This window comes from Pecten maximus, chromosome 5 (assembly GCF_902652985.1).
Source record: "Pecten maximus chromosome 5, xPecMax1.1, whole genome shotgun sequence".
NCBI classification, from domain to species: Eukaryota; Metazoa; Mollusca; class Bivalvia; order Pectinida; family Pectinidae; genus Pecten; species Pecten maximus.
In genome coordinates, this window is record NC_047019.1 from 10,169,657 (window position 1) to 10,193,851 (window position 24,195).

The following is a 24,195-nucleotide window of genomic DNA, read 5'->3' on the forward strand; positions in this document are numbered from 1 at the left end:
TCATCATTTCACGTACTTAAAATAAAAGGTCACTTAAAATACAAGGTCACCTCTGAAATAATCTGTTAAATATCAAGGTCATACCTGAGATAGTCTGTCAAATGTCCGGGTCACTGTCAGGCCTACTTAAAATAAAAAAAGTAAAGTTGCCTGGATCCAAACTTCAGGATAATGATTGTAATATTAAGATGTGCACCGCTTATAATTGTTATAATTACATTATTAAGAAAATTAAATTTTAATTTAATTCAAGTTTTTAATTCCAATTGCAAATGTTGATTGATAAATTACGTACAAATTAATTGGCACATGCTTCCAGTACAGTAGTTAACCGAATGATGTTTCCATTTCAACATTGGCTTGCATTGTCTGTCATTCCGATAATTGATGAAATTCGATCATTAATAGGAGAGTATATTATTACAATTATCTTATCGATCGTCAATTCTTTTTTCTCAATAGACTCTTGCTTCAATCACGCAATATGAAACGACGTGTTGAATAATTAATTGATAATTGCGCGCACGGTGAGGTTTTGCAAGTTAAATAACTCATATTCGATCTACACTACAGCACGTTATCTAGTAATGCTGCCTCAGTTATTCAATATCTCTAAAAATAAACCTGAGTTAGTTTTGTATCGTTGATATAACGGGAAGTCTAGAGGTGCACCAACGGTATAGGTCATTTAGCCGAACCTCGTACTAATCGCCGTTAATCGGATAGTGGCTTCGCGAGCAAGCACCTGTCTTGTGTACACGTCGCTATAGCGACGACTCGCGACTCATTTAGGCTCATATCCTTTCGCGTTAGAGTACCTCTGCCGATATTAGAATTATTAGTGATTTCGTCGCTCTGTGCATCATTTTTCACGTTGATTCTATACAGGAAAATCAATCGTTTGTAGATTTCCTTTACCTATTTGGAATGCCATATTGAACGAGCATTGAACTTCACGCTGAAATATCTCCTGGTCTGCATTCAGGTATTCGTGCGCCCTTCCGGAATCGTCAGACCTGAAGTGACAGCTTCAATGGTCTGTTGAGTTATGCTCTGTAGGAATTAAGTTGGATTTTCATCGTTTTGAGAAAGTGACCTGCTGTTTTAAACATGGCAGACACGACGGACGGTCCCCCCGGGGAAAAGGAGGCGAATAAGGCTCCAAGTCCTAAGCCAGATCAAGATGTATCGCCACCCCTGGTTTCTGTCAAGGGTAAGTGAGTCTCTTAACTAATAAGGATTTTTTTTTTGTCCTTTCATAATTGTTTGCAGTTCAAATAGAATTTAAGATTTAAATGGTATTTTGTTTTCTCTGATTTATTTTAAATAATAGAACATTAAAGTGTAAGCATTATTAAAATAGATTAAGACTAGCAATTTTTTTCCACTAAAATAATTTTATTAAAAAAAAAAAAAATGTAGATCAAAATACCAATTGTTCGCTGCAATGAATATACAATAAATTACATTAAATCTATTTTGAAGGCTGTTTTTGATCAACCCTTGAAATATGTTCTTTTATATGTGTTTTTAATAAAAATATTAATCTTGTCTTGAATTCATGCAATCTCTCAGTACTGTATATACCCTGCAATAATACATTGTAATACACCACAGAATCTGATTTTTGATGAAGAATACATAAATATTTCATAACAAGTGCAGTTATTCATGAGAAAATGAATATAATATATTGTTAACTTGATATAGTCGAAGGATTGAACATTACATATGCATGGAATCAAAGAAAAAGCATATGTATGTTCATGAAATCATAGTTACAATATAAATACTTGCGGCGCGACAGGATTAAAAAAGTTTTAAAAAGTGTACCTAAAGAAGTTCATTGAGTCATAATTATAAATATACCCAGAGTTCATGACTGTGAACATAGCAACAGACACATTAGTGCATAGTTCTTTGGATTAAAACTACAATTACACAAAAACTGTTAATGGATCATAATTGCAAATAAATCTAGAGTTCATGGCATCATAATTACAATTACTAGTAAAGGCAGAATTTTTTTTTTTCATCTTATAGATATTTTTGAAATCTTATAACTTGATAATGAAATTACAAGTTGGATTTATAGTAAAACTCTCGACGTCATAAACCTCTTAGTTTAGCCCTAAGTTACAAACACATAGATAATCCATACGGATTACTGACATCTAATCAGATTCACCAGAATGTTTTTGTAATATTATTGCCTTCATGTTTCCAATCTTCCCTGTTCCATTGAGGTTTGAACTGTATCAATTTACATCGAAACTTTCGTTAATCTTTTTCTTACACTTCCATTTTTGTCCATGACTTTGTCAATAGAAGACAGATTTTGAGTACAATGAATACATAACAAGGTTAAGAGCTTAAGATTGAATATATTTTTCCATTACATATCAATTCAAAAGGTCAATCTCGTGTCAACAAAAATATGGTTTGTTATAGAGGAAACAATCCATGTATACATCAAAAAGATTGATGTATGAGAATATGTATGAAAGTTCATGTGTTATAATCGCTATTCCTTTTGACCCCGAAAAAGATTTGAATGGAGCATGTATGTCCAAGAGATTTTCTTAAAAATTCAATTCATAGGTTTAAATGATTATTTCAATTTGAGAAAACTTTTAAAGTTATAATTTAAATTTTAGATGACTTTAGAAATGTGACTTTTTGGATGATTATAGGATAAGATTTTAATAAGGTTAATTTTTCCCTTTTAAACATATTTATAAAAAAAAATAAATTCTTCCATGTCTTGAATTTAGGGCATAATGAAACCTTTTATTTGGTCTGAATTTATGTAACTTTTAAAAATTTGATAAAATTCTTATTTAAAGTCCTGAACAGGTATACACTAACTGTCTGAATATTTGTGTAATGGCCTATGAGTAAATGTAATAGGTAACTTATTAAATAGAAATAAGAACCTATTGGAGACCATCAGGCAGTATCTAAATACGTGTATCAATTTGTCATTTCAACACTCCTGTCTGATCTGCTTAGATAATCAATGTACACAAACTCGTGTAAATCACCCGTTCAAAATAGAAAAGTAAACAAATATGGACAGGATTTGTTTGTACTTGGGTAGATTTGTGACAAACAGTGCTGCCATTTATTGGGTATATATGACCAGTGGCCGTCTGTGTATAGGTGTGCGGACAGGACCGTTGGTGTTATGACTGCTTGTAGCACTTTCACATACCATGTCTAAACATTGGCACTCTTTATTGTCAATAGCCCTAATTTGAAAAATAAACTGAAACTTGACCTTACCTGAGGTGGTCAGTTTGATACGGTAGACATTTCAAGGACTTTCTCCAGACATGCAGAATTTTAAGTATGAATACATGAACATGTTTGGGTATATGTCCCTGACATAGGTCTCAAATAATGTTTCTGTGACCCAAGGTAAAATCTACTTGCTTACCATGAAGGCTATGTCCACTGGTCTCTAACGATAACAGTTAAATACAAACAATTAAAGTTGATTGATAGTTGGTTTATATTTATGTTGTGAGGTATATTCACGTAATTTCACTAATGGGAGATTAAGCCTTATTCTCTAAACTTTCAAATTATCACGTCCCTGGCTCTTCAGAGAATTGCATCTATTATTCTAAGCTAGTTAAGATAGTTTGATAACTCTGCGTCTCTAACAGGACTACATCTATCGAAGGTCAATAATGGTAAAACCCTTGGTTTGTGAAGATGGTCCGAACCTTGTGTAACCTATGCAGAAAAGCAAAGTAGTCAGTCTTGATGAAAAATAAAAGAAAATACGTATAGTACATATCAGAAAAGAAACTGTATTCAGACACCTGGCACATCCTTAAATGACCCTGGCTGTTAATAGGACGTTAAAAAAAATAAAAAAAAATAAATATTGGTAGCCAAGTTTGATACAATAGGAATTCAAGACAATCATCCTATTGGTACCAGAGGAAACAAATTTAGATTTAAAAGAGACATTTAATGATTTTCTTTTCGGTTTAATTTTAGGAGAGGAGAAGAAGAAGCCTGCTCCAAAAACCCCAGCTGCCCCTGCAAAGGTAAGTTATCCTTAACATAGGGATTGGAAGATATTTTGACACCGGTATACCAGTTTGAAAGTGAATCATTTACATGAAACTCAATTTTTTGATAAATTTTTTATCAAAAGTGGCATGCAATTGCAGGTGCAGTGTATTTCAAATTAAAAGCAAGTGTTGGTAGTTAATTACATCAAAATTAAGTTCAAAGATTTTTCTGGCCTTGTAAGTATTTATATTATATAAGGGGTATAATGCATCTCCTATAGAGAAATCATGATGTGTTTTTTCGTTTTACATATGGTAATTGTCATGTCCTTAAAGTAGATAGATATATTTTTGTATGGAAACAAAAGCCAAAAGCAGAATCTGAAATTTAAATTGGCTGTTGTTGAAGAGATCTATATGAAAACAAGTGAAATTAAAAAAAAAAATTTACTTAAAATTATGTGATAAATTAAAAGTTGGAAGGTATTGTTCTGAATTTGAGTTTGTGTTTTCAGGGTCCAGCAAAGAAGAATGTCATCCTGACCGGAGAGGCAATGAAGGAGATGCAGAAACAGGCCAAGCAGAACCGTGAGGAGAGACGCATGCAGGTACGCTATCGTTACAGTTAGTTGGTGCCCCCGTGGACTGGCATGTAATTAATATCTACATCGTAGACACTTACATAGTTGAGAGTTCTATTTCCACTCCGAAGGAAATATTGGTTCAAGGTTTTGCTGTAAATTAAAGGAATTTTTTCCTGTGTTTCCCAAACTACTTATCATGAAAAAAACTTTTCACTACAAATGTTTAAACTTAGATCAAATAATAAAATATAAAAAAAATACACTTCAAAGATGAGATAAGGATTACTAACATGGACAAAAATAGCTTCGTTATTCTATTGATAGAATTTCATGTTTCATGTTTAAAATTGATTTTCGCAAATGCCATAAAGATCAGTTCTCATTATCACTATGTGAAAATTACTTGTTTTTGAGCGATTTATAATTGTAATGTTCCCAAAAAAAAATTTTAAAAATAAAATAAAAAAAAATTCAGTTTTAAAAAGAGAAAAAGATCAAACACATTATACTGTGATCGGAATCAAAGAAAATGATCAAAGACCAATATTTTTAATTAGCTCATTGTTCTATTGCCTTGAATAACAGACCCTAGTTTATATCTGGTTACTAGGGGGATTAAAATGATAATTAGATTGGGATACCATTGAAGCAAGTATGCCTAAAAGATTGATTCTCTTCAGTATCTATATATCGTACAATGCTTTGTCAACATGGATAGGGAATGTGTAACGATCTGCTTGCACTGTTTTCACTACTTTGTAAATTTTACCTGCGATGAAAAACTTCACAGGAACCTTTAAGCGCGATATTTGTATGAGATATTTTTATCTAGTAATATATTTTGGTATTGTAAAGATTACAGTGAGGCTATTGTTCTGGAAAATTGGCAAATAAATCTGAACAAATATGAACAGATCTAATACTTCTTAGGGCTTTTCATGTTTCAAAATGAATCTGTAAATGGCTGTTGAAGAGTAAATGGACTTAAATCATGTCTAAATAGACTGGAATAAAAGACTTTGTGTAAATAAGATATTTGTTATACCTTCTCGCCTTTGAGTTTGTCACCTGAAGGTTTACTCAAGCCCACAGGTACAAGTCTTTGTTAGGTTTCCTCTCTTAAGAGGATTTCTGTGAACATCTTTTGTAAGTTGACACGCTTCTGTATGGAGTTCTGAATGAAAAGTTTTGAAAAGACTTTTATTTCTTTAAGTATTCATATGAAAGTGGAAGATATCAAAAATCATTTGCACTTATCTCATAAATAAACAAATTCACATATAGTACTTACTGTATACAAATGTATGCTGCAATAATTTATGAATATGGTTTGAAATAATTATAATCCATTGTAAAATGTTAATTAATTACATTCATAGATGATAATGTTTGATGTTTTAATGAAATCTGAATTTGTTGATTAAATTTGTGATTTAGGAGAAAATTTGATTATTTTGTGACATTTTTGAAATTTTGATACAAATTTGGTCATGACTATATGTACATTATATATAGGTGTATATAGGTATAGTTTGTTTGGAGTATTTGAAATGCCAAACAAGATTTACTGGTATCTAAGGGTGTTTGTTTCAACACGATTAAAAGCTACCCTAACAAAATCCTACTGATAAGCAGTTCATATATGAGTTGTAAAACTGAACCACTCGCGATACTGGAGTGCTCGATTTTCTAAGTTAAGAGATTTGTGTCGATGATTAAATACAGTTTTATCACACTGTTACATTATGATGAAACTATCCACTTGTATTGATTGAAAAAACAGGTGAGTTATTGACAGACGTATATACACCAAAGACTTCGGTATAACCAAGAGTGTAGCTTTTGATTGACGTTTCTTATAGGTAGAATACAAGCCTAATTATCACTGACTTATAAACTGCTTAGGAGGTTGGGGCGAGGAATATAGGTTTTTAGAGACTTATAAACCTGCTTAGGAGGTTGGGGCGAGGAATATAGGTTTTTAGAGACTTATAAACATGCTTAGGAATACAGCCTAATTATCACTGACTTATAAACCTGTTTAGGAGTGTGGGGCGAGGAATATAGGTTTTTAGAGATTTATAAACCCACTTAGGAGGTTAGGGGCCAGGAATATAGGTTTTTAGATAGAGGAAACAGACTTATCAGTTAGGAAAGGTAATGGTTTTTGGTAACTTTGGAATTCCGACATGGAATACAATGTGACCTTTTAGAGCAACAACCCTGGTCACTATGGTGTGCCTCAAAGTCGAAACAAGTCATGTTCAGAATCTTAATTACCAGTCCATAAAATGAACTTGCTTGTCAATTTTAAACCTTCATTGATTATTTTCTCATTACCATACGTCCAAGATGTGGATGTAGAAGACGCTCTTCTGGACTATCTTTGTTTACATCGTGTTGCTCTGAAATTATACAAAAAAAAACCACACAGGCCCATTAGTTGGTCATAAAGTCTGTCGTTTTTTCCGGATATTTTTCTCTCTCATGATTACCTTTGATCAAAGTTACTTCATTCATTGATTTCTGTCGATATATTCAAATGAAATGCAAATTTTATTCCGCTAGAAACTCCTGTTAAAGAGACCGTTTTATTGACCACTCCCAGATACAAAATACCATTGACTTCACAACATTTGTGTTCGAATTGCGAACCAAAGCATGATTTGCTTAATTATAAGTTAGAGCAAGATTGTATCTGTTGAATTTCTATGAATATCAAACAGCAGTACAAAATATCGAGGTTATGTTAATCCAGTTGATTTCCTGTATACAAAAAGATGGTGATATATATTTTAGTAGCTACCAGGTATATCAAGAGTAATGGAATAAATTATTTTAAGCTCACACAACATTGTGGACACATTTTGTTTTGAGAGTTTCCAGAATGAAGACAGATGAGCTAATTGTATGTAAATGAATGTTTAAAACTGGATTATGTAATGTTAGAATGATCATTTAGTTAACCACTCAAACGATTTAACTGCTCCGACTGGCATTCGATCTCACCTAATTGTCATGTTTAGAGTATAAACATTCAAAGATAAATAACATAATATGATCAATTATAACCTGTACAAGTTATTAAGGACATTTTACCGTGATTGAAGGGGGCCGCGGTGGCCGAGTGGTTAAGGTATCCCAACACTTTATCACTAGCCCTCCACCTCTGGGTTGCGAGTTCGAAACCTACGTGAGGCAGTTGCCAGGTACTGACCATAGGCCGGTGGTTTTTCTCCGGGTACTCCGGCTTTCCTCCACCTCCAAACCTGGCACGTCCTTAAATGACTTTGGCTGTTAATAGGATGTTAAACAAAACAAACCAAGCCAAACTGTGATTGAAGATTATATAATTATACACAAACATTGCAACATTTGGTTAACATTGATCATCTAGATGTTTACTAGATATTTGTGTGGGCTTGAGAGGCTTGGTCAGGATTGGAAAAAAAAAAGTATTCTTTTTAGTAAAAAAAAAAACCCACGTATTCTAGTACCTATGACCTGGGTATTAATAAGCTGGTAATACAAGAGTCCTCTAACTGAAATGTTTTGTCAATATGACATACTTTTAATATTTAATAAAAGTTTCTTCAGTATCAATCTAAAAACACAAACTACTGTTTTAATATATTTTACACTTCTGTTAGACTAAATGTTGTTGAAAGATTTAGGGCTTCAAAATAGTTTCTGACGTATACATTTTTGAAGAGAAGAAAGCTTTTTCATGCTTTGCTTTCATAAGTGCTTCAAATCAAGCATGAATATTGATGAAAGCCCTTTTTAAAAAAAATTGTGATAGCGATCGAGTTGACATTATAGAGTATGGTACCACTTGGTTCCTAAAGATAAACACATTTGAAAAATTTAAAATTTACATAAATAAAAGACTTTATGATGTAATTTCAACCCACGTTTCATCCAGAGTTTGAATGAAAATTCATAAAACTCGACAGAAAAAGGAAATAAACATGAAACTGATTTAAATATTTTAATTCAAATTGTTCAGCATTCTATAAAGAATATATAATTATATATAACATATATATGAATATGTTAATATATGACATCTAGAAATTTTCAGTATTCTAAAGAATGAATAAGTCATAATAACCTGCAGTTTTTTTTGGAATTGGACGTCACTATACACCAGCGATGTTTTCTGGCCGGTTGTACATATAGACAGGTCTTATTGGAAGAATTTCTGATTTTGTCTGTGTTTGGACTTAAATCAATGACAGAATGACAAAGCTGTACTTGTGAATGGATTGCTCATGTCATGGTGGAACACACAAGTTCAATACAGGATATTAATTTGCTTAAATGCTTAACAATACCTCAATGCAGAGGGTGGAGGTTGAGAATTGAGCGAGATATATCTATTGTATTAGGTCTAGCACCGCATAGGTATAAAGGTTCTCGACTTCTCGTATAGGTATATACACCGTTGTTTTGACTGACTGTAGCCAAGGACTACTTCATAATAATGAGATTTCTTCATACATGTTCACAAAATTAAATACATTCATTTGGGAGGGGTTAAGTAGCCATGTCTATGGGTAGAGCATTGGACACATGCTATAGTCGTTTGTCTCTGAACATTGGCGATTTACCCATACCTGTGTATAGTGTATTAACACACGGTATTGTTAGACACGAGATTAAAACTTTTGTCCAATCTCAGATAAACTAAAAACCTGCATAGATTAGTCCAAAGTATTACGTCCCGGGTTGTACTCGCTATACCATGTATTGAATTTTACCATATAAATACACCCAGTATATGTACAACGGAGATTTTTTATTCTGCGTTTGTTAAATTAGACGTATTTGGTTAAATACATATGTGTTTGATCAATGTAAAGGGTTTATTCATGCTTGTAAAAAAGCAAGGCACAAGATTAAAATGTATTAGAATTTGAAGAGATCATGCCAAGTTTGACTAGCAACATAGACCTAGTGTAATTATATCCAGTACTTAATAATATACGTTCAGTAATTAGTAAATGGAATTTTAATCACTTTAATGCATGCTAGATGTGTGGGTAAATTTAAATCATTGCCATAAGGTTATAGAACTTAAAAAAAAAATTAATTGGCAATATAAGTATGTCTGCTTATAGTTGAAATATTGAGTGGTTTGTAGCATTTAAAACAAATATATCTGAAAAAAAAAAAAATTTATGTCATACTGGAAATATTTTATCTTGACAAGGTTTTTTTTTTTTAGTTAATTTGATATTTTATAAAACTTCAAAAACTGCTGTTTCTGTTATAATGCTTATGTATAGGAGATGTGATACAACTCATGTACATGTGATATTAACTTAGGATATAAAATTTGAATTTTTAAGGCAAAAGAAAATGCATTTTCCATTAATTTCATTTTTCAATGTATAGTTATAATGTATAGAATGATTATAGTCCTAGTTGGGTACAGGATGTTTGTGGGTGACCGAGTGGTTAAGGTGTCCCGACACATTATCACTAGCCCTCCACCTTTGGGTTGCTAGTTTGAATCCTTTGGGTTGCAAGTTCGAAACCCATGTGGGGCTGTTGCCAGGTACTGACCATAGGCGGGTGGTTTTTCTCTGGGTACTCCCAACATTCCTGCACTCCGAAAACCTGGCACATCCTTAAATTACGTGACCCTGGCTGTTAATAGGATGTTAAACAAAATAAACCAAAGTATAAGATGTGAGTTTTGAATGGCTGTGTCCTATCCAGTAGGTAATTGAGCCCATTACCTTCACACAGGTATAACAACACAGGTATTAATTATTAATTAAAATCTGTCTCAGTAGGCCGCAACATAAGAAGGTCCGTCCTATCGTATTGACCAAGTAATTAGACAGTTTTTGTGTGTTTCCTACATCCTTATAGAAAATATATGTGTGATCAAGTTCTGTACGGACACATTGGTTAATTAATTTCCACGTCTGGTTTTGGTCTGCATGAATAATTTACTAGGTAATGCGTTATCATCTTATACAAACCTTTGTCTTCGTATGCAAGGCGTAGTTGTGTCCAGTTTATCCTGAGAGGCGTCTGCTGGAAATACGAAATAATTCAACATGTTTATTCGTAAACTTGTAACGGGATTAGAAAATGACCAAGAGGAAATTAATATGAAAAAAGTAAGGTGTTTTTATTTATATATATACAAAAATTTTTGGCAGATTTCATAGTATTTCATAATTAGGAGTGAGGAAGCTGAGGTTTCAATTGAAACTTGTCTGCCTGGAAATTTATTTGTAGCATTGAATACTTTTTATTTGTGAAAGTAATCAAGATATTTGAAACAGTTCTGGACATTTTTCATTGACAGTATTGTCTAGATTAAAGTTTAGTTTAAAGGAAAGAAATATAAAAATGAAATGTAAGAATAAACATATTGAAGGTTTTTGATTCTATGTTAGATATATATATTCAAAAATATACATATATATGTTCAGAATGTGGGAGCAGTGATGAGGTTGTTTTATTGCCAGGAATTCTAATTTGTATGTAAAATTAACGAGCATTTGTAGGGAAAGTATCTAAAAAAAAAATTAATGTTGCCAAATTATGATATTCTTCAAGATATGCCTGAAAAAATTAAATGACATGAGGAAGGTCAGAAAATATAGCAGGGTGGTCAGAATATTTAGAGGGGAGATCATAATGTATGGAGGGAAGGTCAGAATATAATATGGCAGGGTGGTCAGAATATTTAGAGGGCAGATCAGAATATATAGCAGGAAAGTCAGAATATATAGAGGGGAAGTCAGAATATTTAGAGGGCAGATCAGAATATATATAGAGGGGAGGTCAGAATATTTAGAGGGCAGATCAGAATATATATAGAGGGGAGGTCAGAATATATAGAGGGGAATTCAGAATATTTAGAGGGCAGATCAGAATATATATAGAGGGGAGGTCAGAATATTTAGAGGGCAGATCAGAATATATATAGAGGGGAGGTCAGAATATATAGAGGGGAATTCAGAATATTTAGAGGGCAGATCAGAATATATATAGAGGGGAGGTAAGAATATTTAGAGGGCAGATCAGAATATTTATAGAGGGGAGGTCAGAATATAGCAGGGTGGTAAAGATATGTAGTGGCCGGTATAGCTGGCTATTTTGTGGCCTGTGGACACCAATTTTAATGAAATTGTACAAGTTTATTTTAACGACATGTTAAACTGACTAGGTGTATATTCCAGTTGCTAGACGAAGATCGTCTTGTGAAGGCATATCTACCTATATATATATACATAATACACATTATTGCTACTGAAATATTCATCATGCTGCCTTTCAGCTTGGTGACAATAAGTTTTATGGGGTTTCGGTGTCGGAAGATCGTGGGTACCTTAGTTTAAATGTTTAAAAGATGGTTACGGGGATTTACAAAAGGAATGAGACACCATGAATTGTATTGACCCGCCACTTATAAATTCACAATGGGAAACTTTTCCAGATAAGTAATGAGCTGTGAACGTTTACCGATTGAACCCACAGTGCTTTATGACATATTCATAAACCAAGAGCCATGCCTCGGATTTAATAAGTTGTCAGCTTATAGTGGGTTTGTTCACACCATTAAAAAAAATGTGAAAAAGATTCAAATATCTTTTTGTTTTCTATCTAACATTTGAATCCTGACTTGTATTTGATTTCAAATTGTGAATTATCAAATTCATATGGGACGTTTGGGCAAAGGAAGTATATATTATGATACTTTACAGTAATAACATAATCTATTTTATTCACTTAACGTATACTCGTGTAAAATGGATCCCATTGGATTACCGTAATATCATCTATTGTCATATATTTACATTTGCTCTGCATTTCCCCATTGACACAATGCTAAGAGGCAGTTGCCACCATATGCCTATAACACCCAGTGCCTCAGGCTATAACACCCAGTGGGTCATGTGACATTAAAAAAAAGCGGAATTTTTTGTTTGTTGGTTCAGTTTTTTAGCTCACCTGCCCGAAGGGCAAGTGAGCTTATGCCGTGGCGCGGCGTCCGTCGTCCGTCCGTCGTCCGTCCGGCCGTCTGGCCGTCCGGCCGTCCGGCCGTCCGTCCGGCGTCAACTTTTCCATTCAAGCAACTTCTTCTCAATAACCAAAAGGCCCAGAGACCTAATATTGGGCCTGTAGCATGCTGGGGTGAAGGGCTACCAAGTTTGTTCAAATGAATAACGTTGACCTTCATTCAAGGTCACAGGGGTCAAAAAGGCTAAAATCTTTAAACAACTTCTTCTCAATAACCAAGAGTCCCAGGGAGTTGATATTAGGTCTGTAGCATGCTGGGGTGAAGGGCTACCAAGTTTGTTCAAATGAATGACCTTGACTTTCATTCAAGGTCACAGGGGTCAAATATGCTAAAAAATTTTTAAATGACTTCTTCTAAATAGCCAAAATACCCAGGGACTTGATATTGGGTCTGAGGCATGCTGGGGTGAAGGGCTACCAAGTTTGTTCAAATGAATGACCTTGACCTTCATTCAAGGTCACAGGAGTCAAAAAGGCTAAAATCTTTAAACGACTTCTTCTCAATAACCAACAGATCCAGAGACCTAATATTTGGCCTGCAGCATGCTAGGGTGAAGGGCTCCCAAGTTTGTTCAAATGAATGACCTTGACCTTCATTCAAGGTCACAGGAGTCAAAAAGGCTAAAATCTTTGAACGACTTCTTCTCAATAACCAAGAGGCCCAGGGAGCTGATATTTGGCCTGTAGCATGCTGGGGTGAAGGGCTACCAAGTTTGTTCAAATGAATGACCTTGACCTTCATTCAAGGTCACAGGAGTCAAAAAGGCTAAAATCTTTAAACGACTTCTTCTCAATAACCAACAGATCCAGAGACCTAATATTTGGCCTGCAGCATGCTAGGGTGAAGGGCTCCCAAGTTTGTTCAAATGAATGACCTTGACCTTCATTCAAGGTCACAGAAGTCAAAAAGGCTAAAATCTTTAAATGACTTCTTCTCAATAACCAAGAGGCACAGGGAGTTGATATTGGGTCTGTAGCATGCTGGGGTAAAGGGCTACCAAGTTTGTTGAAATGAATTACCTTGACCTTCATTCAAGGTCACAGGAGTCAAAAAGGCTAAAATCTTGAAACAACTTCTTCTCAATAACCAAGAGTCCCAGAGACCTAATATTTGGCCTGTAGCATGCTGGGGTGAAGGGCTCCCAAGTTTGTTCAAATGAATGACCTTGATCTTCATTCAAGGTCACAGGAGTCAAAAAGGCTAAAATATTTAAACGACTTCTTCTCAATAACCAACAGTCCCAGGGAGTTGATATTGGGTCTGTAGCATGCTGGGGTAAAGGGCTACCAAGTTTGTTCAAATGAATGACCTTGACCTTCATTCAAGGTCACTGGAGTCAAAAAGGCTAACATTTTAAAACGACTTCTTCTCAATAACCAAGAGTCCCAGGGAGTTTATATTGGGTCTGTAGCATGCTGCGGTAAAGGGTTACCAAGTTTGTTCAATTGAATGACCTTGACCTTCATTCAAGGTCACAGCGGTCAAAAAGGCTAAAAATTTTAACAACTTCTTCTCAATTACCAACAGTCCCAGAGACCTAATATTTGGCCTGTAGCATGCTGGGGTGAAGGGCTCGCAAGTTTGTTCAAATGAATGACATTGATCTTCATTCAAGGTCACAGGAGTCAAAAAGGCTAAAATCTTTAAACGACTTCTTCTCAATAACCAAGAGTCCCAGGGAGTTGATATTAGGTCTGTAGCATGCTTGGGTAAAGCATGCTACCCCACCATGCTGGGGTAAAGGGCTACCAAGTTTGTTCAAATGAATGACCCTGACTCGCATTCAAGGTCACGTCGATCAAGTATGCTTAAATCTTTGAATGACTTTTAGTGAAAAGCCAAAGTGCAGAGAGACATTATTATATTGGTCCTGTAGCATGCTTTCAAATAACTGCAGGATCCATATATGAAAAGATCATTGCATTGCAGGTGAGCGATTTGGGCCCATTGGGCCCTTGTTTCAAAGTTGAAGTAATGGTAAGACAATGTAAATATAAGTATTGCGGGTTCCCATGCTACATTTGCCCACCATACATCTTGCTGCCATATCGACAATAACAACATTAAAACCGCTGTGCATTGCTTAAATACTCTACATTGCTACATAATAACTTCAGGCAAGAGGATAAAAGTTCTATATTTTTGATTTTCGTTCTGACTTGAGATTTCCAGTGCGTTCTACATTTATTTAACTTTAAAACTAGGCATGTAAACATTTCACATGATCTGCAAATATTTTGTCTACCGGTAAGGTGGGAAATACTACCTAGTGTTTTGTTTAAATCTAGGAGACATAGAAAGGCAATGTTTTACATGCTCAACAGAAAATCTGTCTTACAACTTCAGAACTTAAGAAATTAAAATGATATCCCACCTTATTCCCAATGACCTGTGGTGCTTCAAGATGTCCCAATATCTCATAAATTTGATATTCTTTTTTTCTTTATTTTGATTTGAAATCTATGCACTTATTACTGTTTTGGTGGTCTTCTAAATGTGTAGAAAATATATTAATAAGGATTTTTTAAACCTATTTGATTAGACTTTATATAAAACATTTTTGAAGGTTGGTCACATTGTATTTGAATGTTCATTTTCAAAAACCTTTTCAATACTGAATAATCGGACACCTCAACAACCCCATGTCCTATGAGGTAATATGAGGTTTAATCTGTGCCTAATTATCAAGGAAAAGGTTTTGATTTCAGAACAATACAGTTTAATATGTTAGTTTATACCCTTGATATGCCAAGCGGGAACCTTTTAAAGTGTAGTTGTCAATTCCATGGCTGGAAATAGTTGTACATGAAAATAGCGGTAGCAAATGGCCCAGAGTGGCTTGCCAAGCCTAGCTGAAGAGCTCAATAACAAGTTTTGAAAGAAATTATGACTTCGCTAATAAAATTGCTGTCATATGATCAAAAAATATTTTATATTTAATCTTTTATGATAAATAAAACTGGTTTGAACTTAACAAATGCCATTATTGAATCAAGATTTTGCAAATGAATACTGATGTTTTTTTGTTTTTGTTTTGACAGTGTGATGCCCGACACAACTACATATTCAAACAGGTGAGTTTTACGATCTGAATTTAAAACAGGAATAAATTTGAAAAGAAATTTGGAGCAATGGAGTTTTCAGCAGAAACATTATAGCAAGTAAACAAAATGGCTTCTTCAGTTTCAAAATTACCTGTGGGTCTTTGGCCCTTGTGATTGATATTGATTGGCATTGATTGTCTGAAATATATCCTCAATTACCTTATCTATCAGCGAAAAATCCACAAATAAGTTTGCTTTCCTCAGTTTATGCAAAATCATTAACTTTAGAATAGTTAGCTAAAGTGGTTCACAATTAAGCCGTCCCAAAACCTTAATAAAAAATTTATACACTAGAGGAGCGGGCTCAGGCTTATTTGAGAATAAATACGGTAATGTCTAATAAACACTTCTGTCTGCTAAAAGGTATACGCAGGAGCCTCAAGAATTTAATTGGGAATTTTATAGCCCTTTCTTGATGTTGATTATACATATGAATTCGAGATCTAAAAACTGTATGATGCTAAAATCATCCATATTTCAGTGCCTGAAGAAGTATTGGCCTCAAACATCAGAACTATCGGGTTGATTGTCAAACCTTGTACAAAACACACCTCATACCACAGACTGAATCAGAATGTGATTCTAGCCAATATGTTTTATATTTTCAATGTTTATGTAATGATTTTTTATTTAAATTTACGTATTTTTCGCCAACAGATTGCCGATGCCCTCGGATTAGAAGTAAACAATGTAGAAGACTTTGTCTTTGGAGATGAAAGGGTAAGACTTCTGTTATTTTTCTCGACATTACATGTTCTTCACATTCTTGTCTTAATTCTTCTGAAAGAAAGTTTTAAGTTTCCTGCTGAAAAATTGTGAATGAAACAATTTGTATAACTGTTTCCAGTTTTAAAACTCTTGATACAAATTAAATGGTGTTGTATTTTACCTGTACGGAGGTTAGATGTTATCAGTAGCTACCGTGACTACCAACACCACAGTTACACACTGTAGACATTGTTATTGTGAGGAAGTGGTGAAACTCCATCTTTATTTAAAGTGACCTGTCTTCATTTAATGCCAATGAAGCGGAATAATAAGTCGCAGTTCATGCCGAGACTGATTAAATCTTGTTACACAAAAATTCACACCTGATTAAGATAATGTTTATAATAAAAAAACTTAAAAAAAAAAAAAGATTTTACACTTGTAAAATGCTGTGTACAAATTAAATGCCATTCTTACTTTCATTTCCAGTTTGACCTAATTGAAGAAATCTTCAAGGCTGATGGAGCAAGAAAACTCCTTTTCTTCTATCAGACTGTGCAGGTAAGTACTTTGTGTTACGGCATTGACAAAGACGGAGAGATTTTTCAAAGACAATCATTTCAAATGGTTATTTAGTTTATTGTTACATGTCTTATTGTCATTGATTTCGACATCGATGATTGTTTTCAAAACTGGAAGTGCGAGTTCTACTTTCACTAAGAGAGAAAGGGAGTTCTGTGTCATTTTACTCTTAACAATGAACTTCAAAAGTGCTAATTAAATATAAGATATAACTGATGACTTTCCATATGATGAAAAAGAATGATTAAACTATGTGGAGTAGAGCTTGTATGAACTCAAAATGGCGATGAACTCTACAATTGAGGAAATAGGCCTATTTAATCCTGGGGGAAAAAAGAAAAAAATTTTAAAAAAAATTGAAGGATTATGTAATGGTAGACTAACCAATTAATGATTGAAGATCAATTAGTTGACACTAACCAATATTCGATCATTGATGTTGAAATATCAACCGATTCTCAACACTAACTGTAATTTAAATCCTGTTTTGTTTTCACAGCAAAAGGGCTACAGAGATCCCTCAGGAAGTAATACCACGAAGAAACTCTTCATCACACCCGGAGATGTGGAGGTAGGTATAACATGGCCGTCATGTGACATCTTCTGTGATGTCATGTCATGTTGGTTTCTTCATCACATGATGTCGTGCTCGGTGTTGTAGAGCAGTCTTGTGACATCATCCTCTTTGATGTTATGTGATGTTTGGTGACTTTCCAAATTGTACAAACACAAATCAATTACTGGACAGGTATCTCCATATACAGTGGAACCTCTATAAACCGAACATGCATGGGACATGACTATTTGTTCGGTTTACAGAGGGTTCGGTTTGGAGAAGTTGATCGAAAAATGACCGGTCGAATTCCGGATATAATTGGTCGGACGATTTTTTATTAGAATGCACCCGATTACAAACCGGCACGTACACACGTAGACAATATTTGGTTTGTCTGAATAATATGCATATTATGAAAGTTAATCAATGTACATGTATATATTGCAGAATATATAAGAAAGGCAAATGACTTTAACTATAGTTTTAAAAAGTTTTTTCACATGTACAACTACACTTTACGATCGACCTACATTTTGTTACATCCGGTGAAGCTTCCGTCATGTGGATGGGGCCGATAGTCCAATACGGAATATTTTACATATCGACTAATATTAAAGGGTGTGAAGATGTTTTGTTTCAATATCAATTACAATTGATCAGTTGATACTGGTCGTATTTCCGACATCGCTGTTGTCTAAAAAAACATCAGTGGCTTCTTTTACGAAAACAACCCCCTTTGGGCCTCATTTAAATTAAATGCGAAACTCAGGCTTCTAGCTCTACTTGCATTGAGGAGATAAACGAACTGACGCGCTTCAATGAAGTGTGACATTGTTTCATAATTATCGTGTTGATTATACACTGGGCCATCCGTCATAATGCCCCCTTGGGATATATATTGGATACCTGTACAAATCACCTACGTAGGTCCCGAGACAATAAGGCTTCACACAATACCCGTCACAGTTGTTGTTTCACGGTTGACTGGCCTGACCTCGTGTCATAATCGCTCAGGTAAGGCCGGTTTTCAGAAGTAATTTTTGGTATATTTTAACAGGAACCGGACGCAAAATCGGTCCGGTGTTCGGAATTCAGAGGGATCGGTATTTGGAAGTTTTTTAATACTATAATAAAGAAGGACCAATTCCGTACAATGTCAATTCGTTCGGTATTCAGAGGTGTTCGGTTTTTAGAAGGTTCGGTTTTCGGAAGTTGCACTGTATTATGATATCCACATGTTATGCCAGCAGGAGCTCCCACAATTTATTTTGGAAATATTCATGTAGGAAACTGAAAATTTTGGGAATTTGGCTTAGATATGAAATAATTTCTGTTTGGAATGAGGCCTATTAACCTCCCCAAAAAGCCCTCAGAAATAACAATCTTTAATATTCTTTAAAATGTGGATACAATTGAAACCTGAAATATTCCTTCCCTGTTTCCATACTTCTTTCGTGTTAACACACTGTCTGTAACAGTTAGTGTATCAAATGCTCTTATCTCGAATGTCTATAAATCTGACAGGTAAATTTATGTCGGAACATTTCTCTGTTGAATGGGAAGATTTAATAGTTGCGATTAACTTGTTTGATCTGCCCCTCCTAACTATTACGTCTTTTTTACCTGTAACATATACCTGACTTGAATCTCGTTAGCATTTTACAGGTAAATTTCCTTAAACTATGTTATCTATTGGATCTGTGATTTCTGTTTTGCTTCGAAATTCAGATTTTCATTTATAGTTGATCTTTCTTTGAAATAGGAACCCAATTACACAGATTTGATCTTAAACACTAGATATATTTGTGTACATTGATAGAGTTTGACAGTAGGCTTGCTTTATTACCCTATGGATGACTTTGGAGGTACATGTATTGACAGTTAGATTTAGTGACTCAGTAATAAAACTACAGTTTATATACACACTAGTTTATACTGGTAGATGGGAGTTTTAGTCTCCAATAGATTAATATATAGAGTATACGTATGTACGGGCAAGCACTCATTAATGTAAAATTTCAATCAATAAATACATTGTATTGACAGCTATGTCAGTCTAGGCAGTAAGTACTGGAGAGGACCACTCACAGACCATTTGTCCATCAAGAGATTTGTGCCCTATTTCCTTCTGTCCATCAGGGATTTTGTGCCCAATTTCATCTGTCTGCCTGGGGTTTTGTGCCCTATTTCCATCTGTCTGTCTGGGGTTTTGTGCCCTATTACGTCTGTCTGTCCAGGGTTTTGTGCCCTATTACATCTGTCTGTCCAGGGTTTTGTGCCCTATTTCTATATAGATGTTATAAGGAATAAAAAGAGATACATTTATGTGTGGTGACGAGGGACAATAAATTCCTCACTATAGTTTGCCTTATCAAAACTGAAAGTGAAATATACCTGGCACTTTAAGCTTTGAGACTACTGGATTAAAGGTATAGGGGTATTGACACAACTTGATGCCTGATGTTGTGTGATTTCGGAAAGGACCAAATAAATATGCCCTCTAATTATACAAAAAAACAACTGGATAGTGAAAACCAGCAGATTACTGGTTAGATAAATGACACCTGGGTACCCCCCCCCCCCCCCTTCCCTTCAAAAACGTAACAGAAATTTATATTTCTATTCTATAATGTTTAATGAAGTCGTTGGTAGCTGTACGTGATACTGCTGTGGAAATGCCACTTTCTCTGTAATTAGAAGTTTTGTTTGTATTACAGATTTATGGCCGGTATATATCACACAGTAATACAAAATAACTAATATATAGTCCTTAATAATGCAAAACGTATTATCTTGCCAGTCTTTAATTACAAGCTGGTTTCTAAGGGAAGGTTAACGAGTTGAATTGTCAGGTAGACAGATAATTTACCTGTGTCTATAGAACAATTGCCAAAGCTTACCTGTACAAACAGGTATTGATCGACAACCTACCTGTTGTACCGGCTGTATATACAGAGAAAATGAGTCGATAGTTATACATCGATTGTTAGGGCCCTAGACAGAAAGCTCAGGTGTATAGAAATTAAAGAAAGCAGGTATCGGGCCTTATCAGTGAAGTGCGGAGAGTGTATTAAAACATATCCTGTCTGGGGGGTGGCCATTGATTGTCAGACCATTGACAACACCTACTTTATGTTTGTGTTGGATGATTAATTAATTACCATGGCTTGACACACTAATTGTGAAAATAAGCGAGTAATTGAATTCTTAATGTTATACGTGATATGTATCATGTAAAGTGTATTGAGGCTAGCATGATTTATTTGATTTTTTAAAAACACTTATGAAAAATTAAATTCTGAATGATCTTAAGATTGTCAAGATATCTGAAATATTTTTTAAACAATATGGTATTGATGAAATGTCATTGTAGTTACATCTTTCAATAGATGGTACAAGTTATTACAAAATATTGATAAATATTATATTTTATGAATTTATCAAGTTTACCAAAAAATTTCCATTTTAATCATTTTCTGATTTGCAAAATTGATTCATAATGTATGGGATACATATATATTTAAAGAAATTAATAAAAAAAAATTGACTGCAGGAAGATTGATAATTATATAAATAGTAAATATGTAAATTGAATTTTATAATATCAAAAGTAGAAATCTGAATGAGTACATGTCCTCTATGGCAGAAGATTAATCACTGTATTACGAGTCAGAACCAGTGATATATAGAGAAAATCATTGTCGGTTTCAGCATCAGAAATACCTTTGTTGTAATATGATTAATCGGGATCTGACATTCAACAAACACCGCTTCGTCTCACGGGCGGCTAGTTTGTGGACTGATGATAATGTATTGGTGATCAGGTCCCCCGCCAATCCTCATTGGTGTATCACTGTACTGATTTCTTTTCATATCATACGTCCATCGATTATGAAATACAGGAGATTTTTATGTAGAAGTATCCCTTTATAAGGACATTTCAACCATCCCAACCTACCAATGGTTAATTTGCCAGTTGAGGAAGTGGGAACTTTTGGGTCACGCCTGCAGTAAAATAGATGTTTTTGAAATAATCCTCATCTGTTTTAAATTTTATTATTTCAACAACATGCAACATTTGATGCACTTTTTCAAGTTTTCCTGGAATTTATTTCAATTTCTTTTTAAATCTTGTTTCATGAATCCTTATTGCACTTCTTTGCAATGTCAAATCTTGGACACATAATCACATTGACACTACAGTGAAAAACCGTTATCTGAGAAATTTGTTATTACACAATTTGATTGTTTTTCCCTTGAAAAGTTAAAGTATTACCATATTATATAAACCATGAGGCTTTACATCAATAAGATAAATGTCGTAAGTGTGGATTGGTTACATTGCAGGGTTGCCATGGACTGTGTTTGTATTTCCTGCGGACGACCAACAAGGCCATCACCATCCAGAACATTGCCAACGAGATCAACTTCGGAATGATGGACTGCAGCAATGGAAAAGTGCTCAGTGGCTTCCAAGGATATCTCTCAAAGATCATATTGCCTGCTCTTAAGTCCCTTGAGGTAGGCTAACCCTGGCCTAAATTTTCTCAAAACAAAAGATTTTCCAAAAAAATCCAAAATATTCCTTCTGTAGACCATAATTTCCCTAAAATATCCTCATTGGACTAACATATATACTTTAAGTAAGGGGTAGGCTTATTTCAGTAGAATGAAATAACTCTTATTAATTTAGCATTGAAACCCAATAGACATGTGGCTATGAATAAATAAATAAATAAATACATACATGATTAAACTGGTGATCACAAGCCTGTTTAGAAAAAAAACAAAATGGTAATAAACAATACATTTGTTTTAGAAATTATAATAAGATAACTGAATAGAGAAATCATGGTTTCAACAACTCTTTGCAGCAATGGGGCAGCAGTATGGTGAAGCCAGTTCCTGTTGCTCCTAGTGAAGATGGCACAGGGCCAACACCTCCCGCTCCTGCTAACAGCGCTACTGCCGAAGAGTTTCTGGAACAGCTCGAGAAGTTTGTCCAGAACCTCATGTCTGCAGTAAGAAACATGGAGGGGCAGGTGACCCTGGCTGAAAATGGCGTCGGACCCGTCATAGAAAGCATTGAGTCTCCAAATGACTACCAAGGAATAGGTGTGTATTGGTTTGTAAAAAGTCCCTATAATATAGATTTACCCACTGAATCAACAGAACAGGATAAACAAAAGTGTAATCTTTTGTTTCTATTATTTGTCAAGATTTTCTCCCGAACTTCCCTGGTGAAGAAGACAACCTAGCCAAGAGTAACATTCTAAGCTTAGGTCATAAATCCTATTTTAAATGGGAACCCATGTACAAAAGTATACTGTAATATAATCCCAGCTGTCTTTGAGATTACTTATAATGTTTTTTTCTGTCTTTCAGCCTCCAACACAGAGTACCTAGAGAAGTTTGAGAACCTTCTGTTGACCTGGTCCAAACAGATTGAGCAGGTGCTGGCTGAGAGTGAACAGATGAGGCGCGAGGCCGACGATATTGGACCCACCGCCGAGCTTGCATACTGGAAGAGCAGGATGGCCAAATTTAATAAGTTAGTGTTCAGTTCTTGGCTTTGTCCTGCAGATTATTAGCTGTTGACATTTTTATTTGTGACAGAAATAATGTAGACCTGACTTTCCAGAAACCTGTTGTGTTGATCAATTCACTAACCTAATTGTTAATAAAATTTCCTCATCAAGAATCAAAATGAATTTGTGTTAAACTAATTCAGTATCATATAGAATTTTTTTTTGTTTGGTAACAAATTAAAATTTGATGTCTGCAAAGTGGAGATGGAGGCTGACTGCAGCATCTTATGAAGCCTAGCCTTTTCTTAGTTGCATGTTACTTATTAACATAAATTTGTTATAGCCTGCTCGAACAGATGAAGAGTCAGCGTGTGAAGGCCACCATCGGGGTACTGCAAGTCGCCAAGTCTAAATCTCTCCGTCACTGGAAGGAATTGGTGAGCTCTTGAATTAATCATTTTTCACTTGTAATTTGACTCAGATGTGAATAGGGAGTTGGTTTTCCTGAATTTTTTTGTCATGTTTTGTATAATTTCAGCGGTATTTTGGTCTTAGTTTGATGACATTTTTAACTGATTTCTAGGAATTTTTTTAAATGCACCACATAGTATTCTTAACACTGTACGCTCTGTATTAAGTTACTCATTGTTATAATGTGGGATTAATCTTTCAGGATTGTCGAATCACTGATGCTGCCAATGAAGCCAAGGACAATGTCAAATACCTGTATACACTGGACAAGTTCTTTGGCCCGCTGGTTAAATGTACTCCAGTAAGTCAGAACTTTTTATTACTGGTCACTGATGTTGTTTGACGATAGTTTGACCTCTTGATGTTGTTTGACCATACTTTGACCCCTTTACATTATTTGACCATAGTTTGACCTAATGAATAAGATGTTGTTTGACCATAGTTTGACCACTGGATGTTGTTTGACCATAGTTTAACCTCTTGACATTATTTGACCATGGTTTGACCACTTGATGTTGCTTGACCAAAGTTTAATCACTTGATGTGATTTGACCATAGTTTGACCACTTGACATATATTTGACC

At 34.7% G+C, this 24,195-nt stretch overlaps 1 protein-coding gene across 1 annotated transcript in view; it reads left to right on the top strand.

Moving 5' to 3' along the window:
- The first annotated feature begins 875 nt into the window (after positions 1–875).
- Positions 876–24,195, top strand: part of LOC117327111 (dynein heavy chain 5, axonemal-like) — a 93,292-nt gene continuing 69,972 nt past the window's right edge. The window contains 12 exon segments of the mRNA XM_033883948.1: positions 876–1,213; positions 4,012–4,061; positions 4,544–4,636; positions 15,704–15,736; positions 16,424–16,486; positions 16,964–17,035; positions 17,556–17,627; positions 21,960–22,133; positions 22,487–22,727; positions 22,998–23,163; positions 23,484–23,577; positions 23,814–23,912. Coding sequence (XP_033739839.1) covers positions 1,111–1,213; positions 4,012–4,061; positions 4,544–4,636; positions 15,704–15,736; positions 16,424–16,486; positions 16,964–17,035; positions 17,556–17,627; positions 21,960–22,133; positions 22,487–22,727; positions 22,998–23,163; positions 23,484–23,577; positions 23,814–23,912 — 1,260 coding nt within the window. The 5' untranslated portion in view covers positions 876–1,110.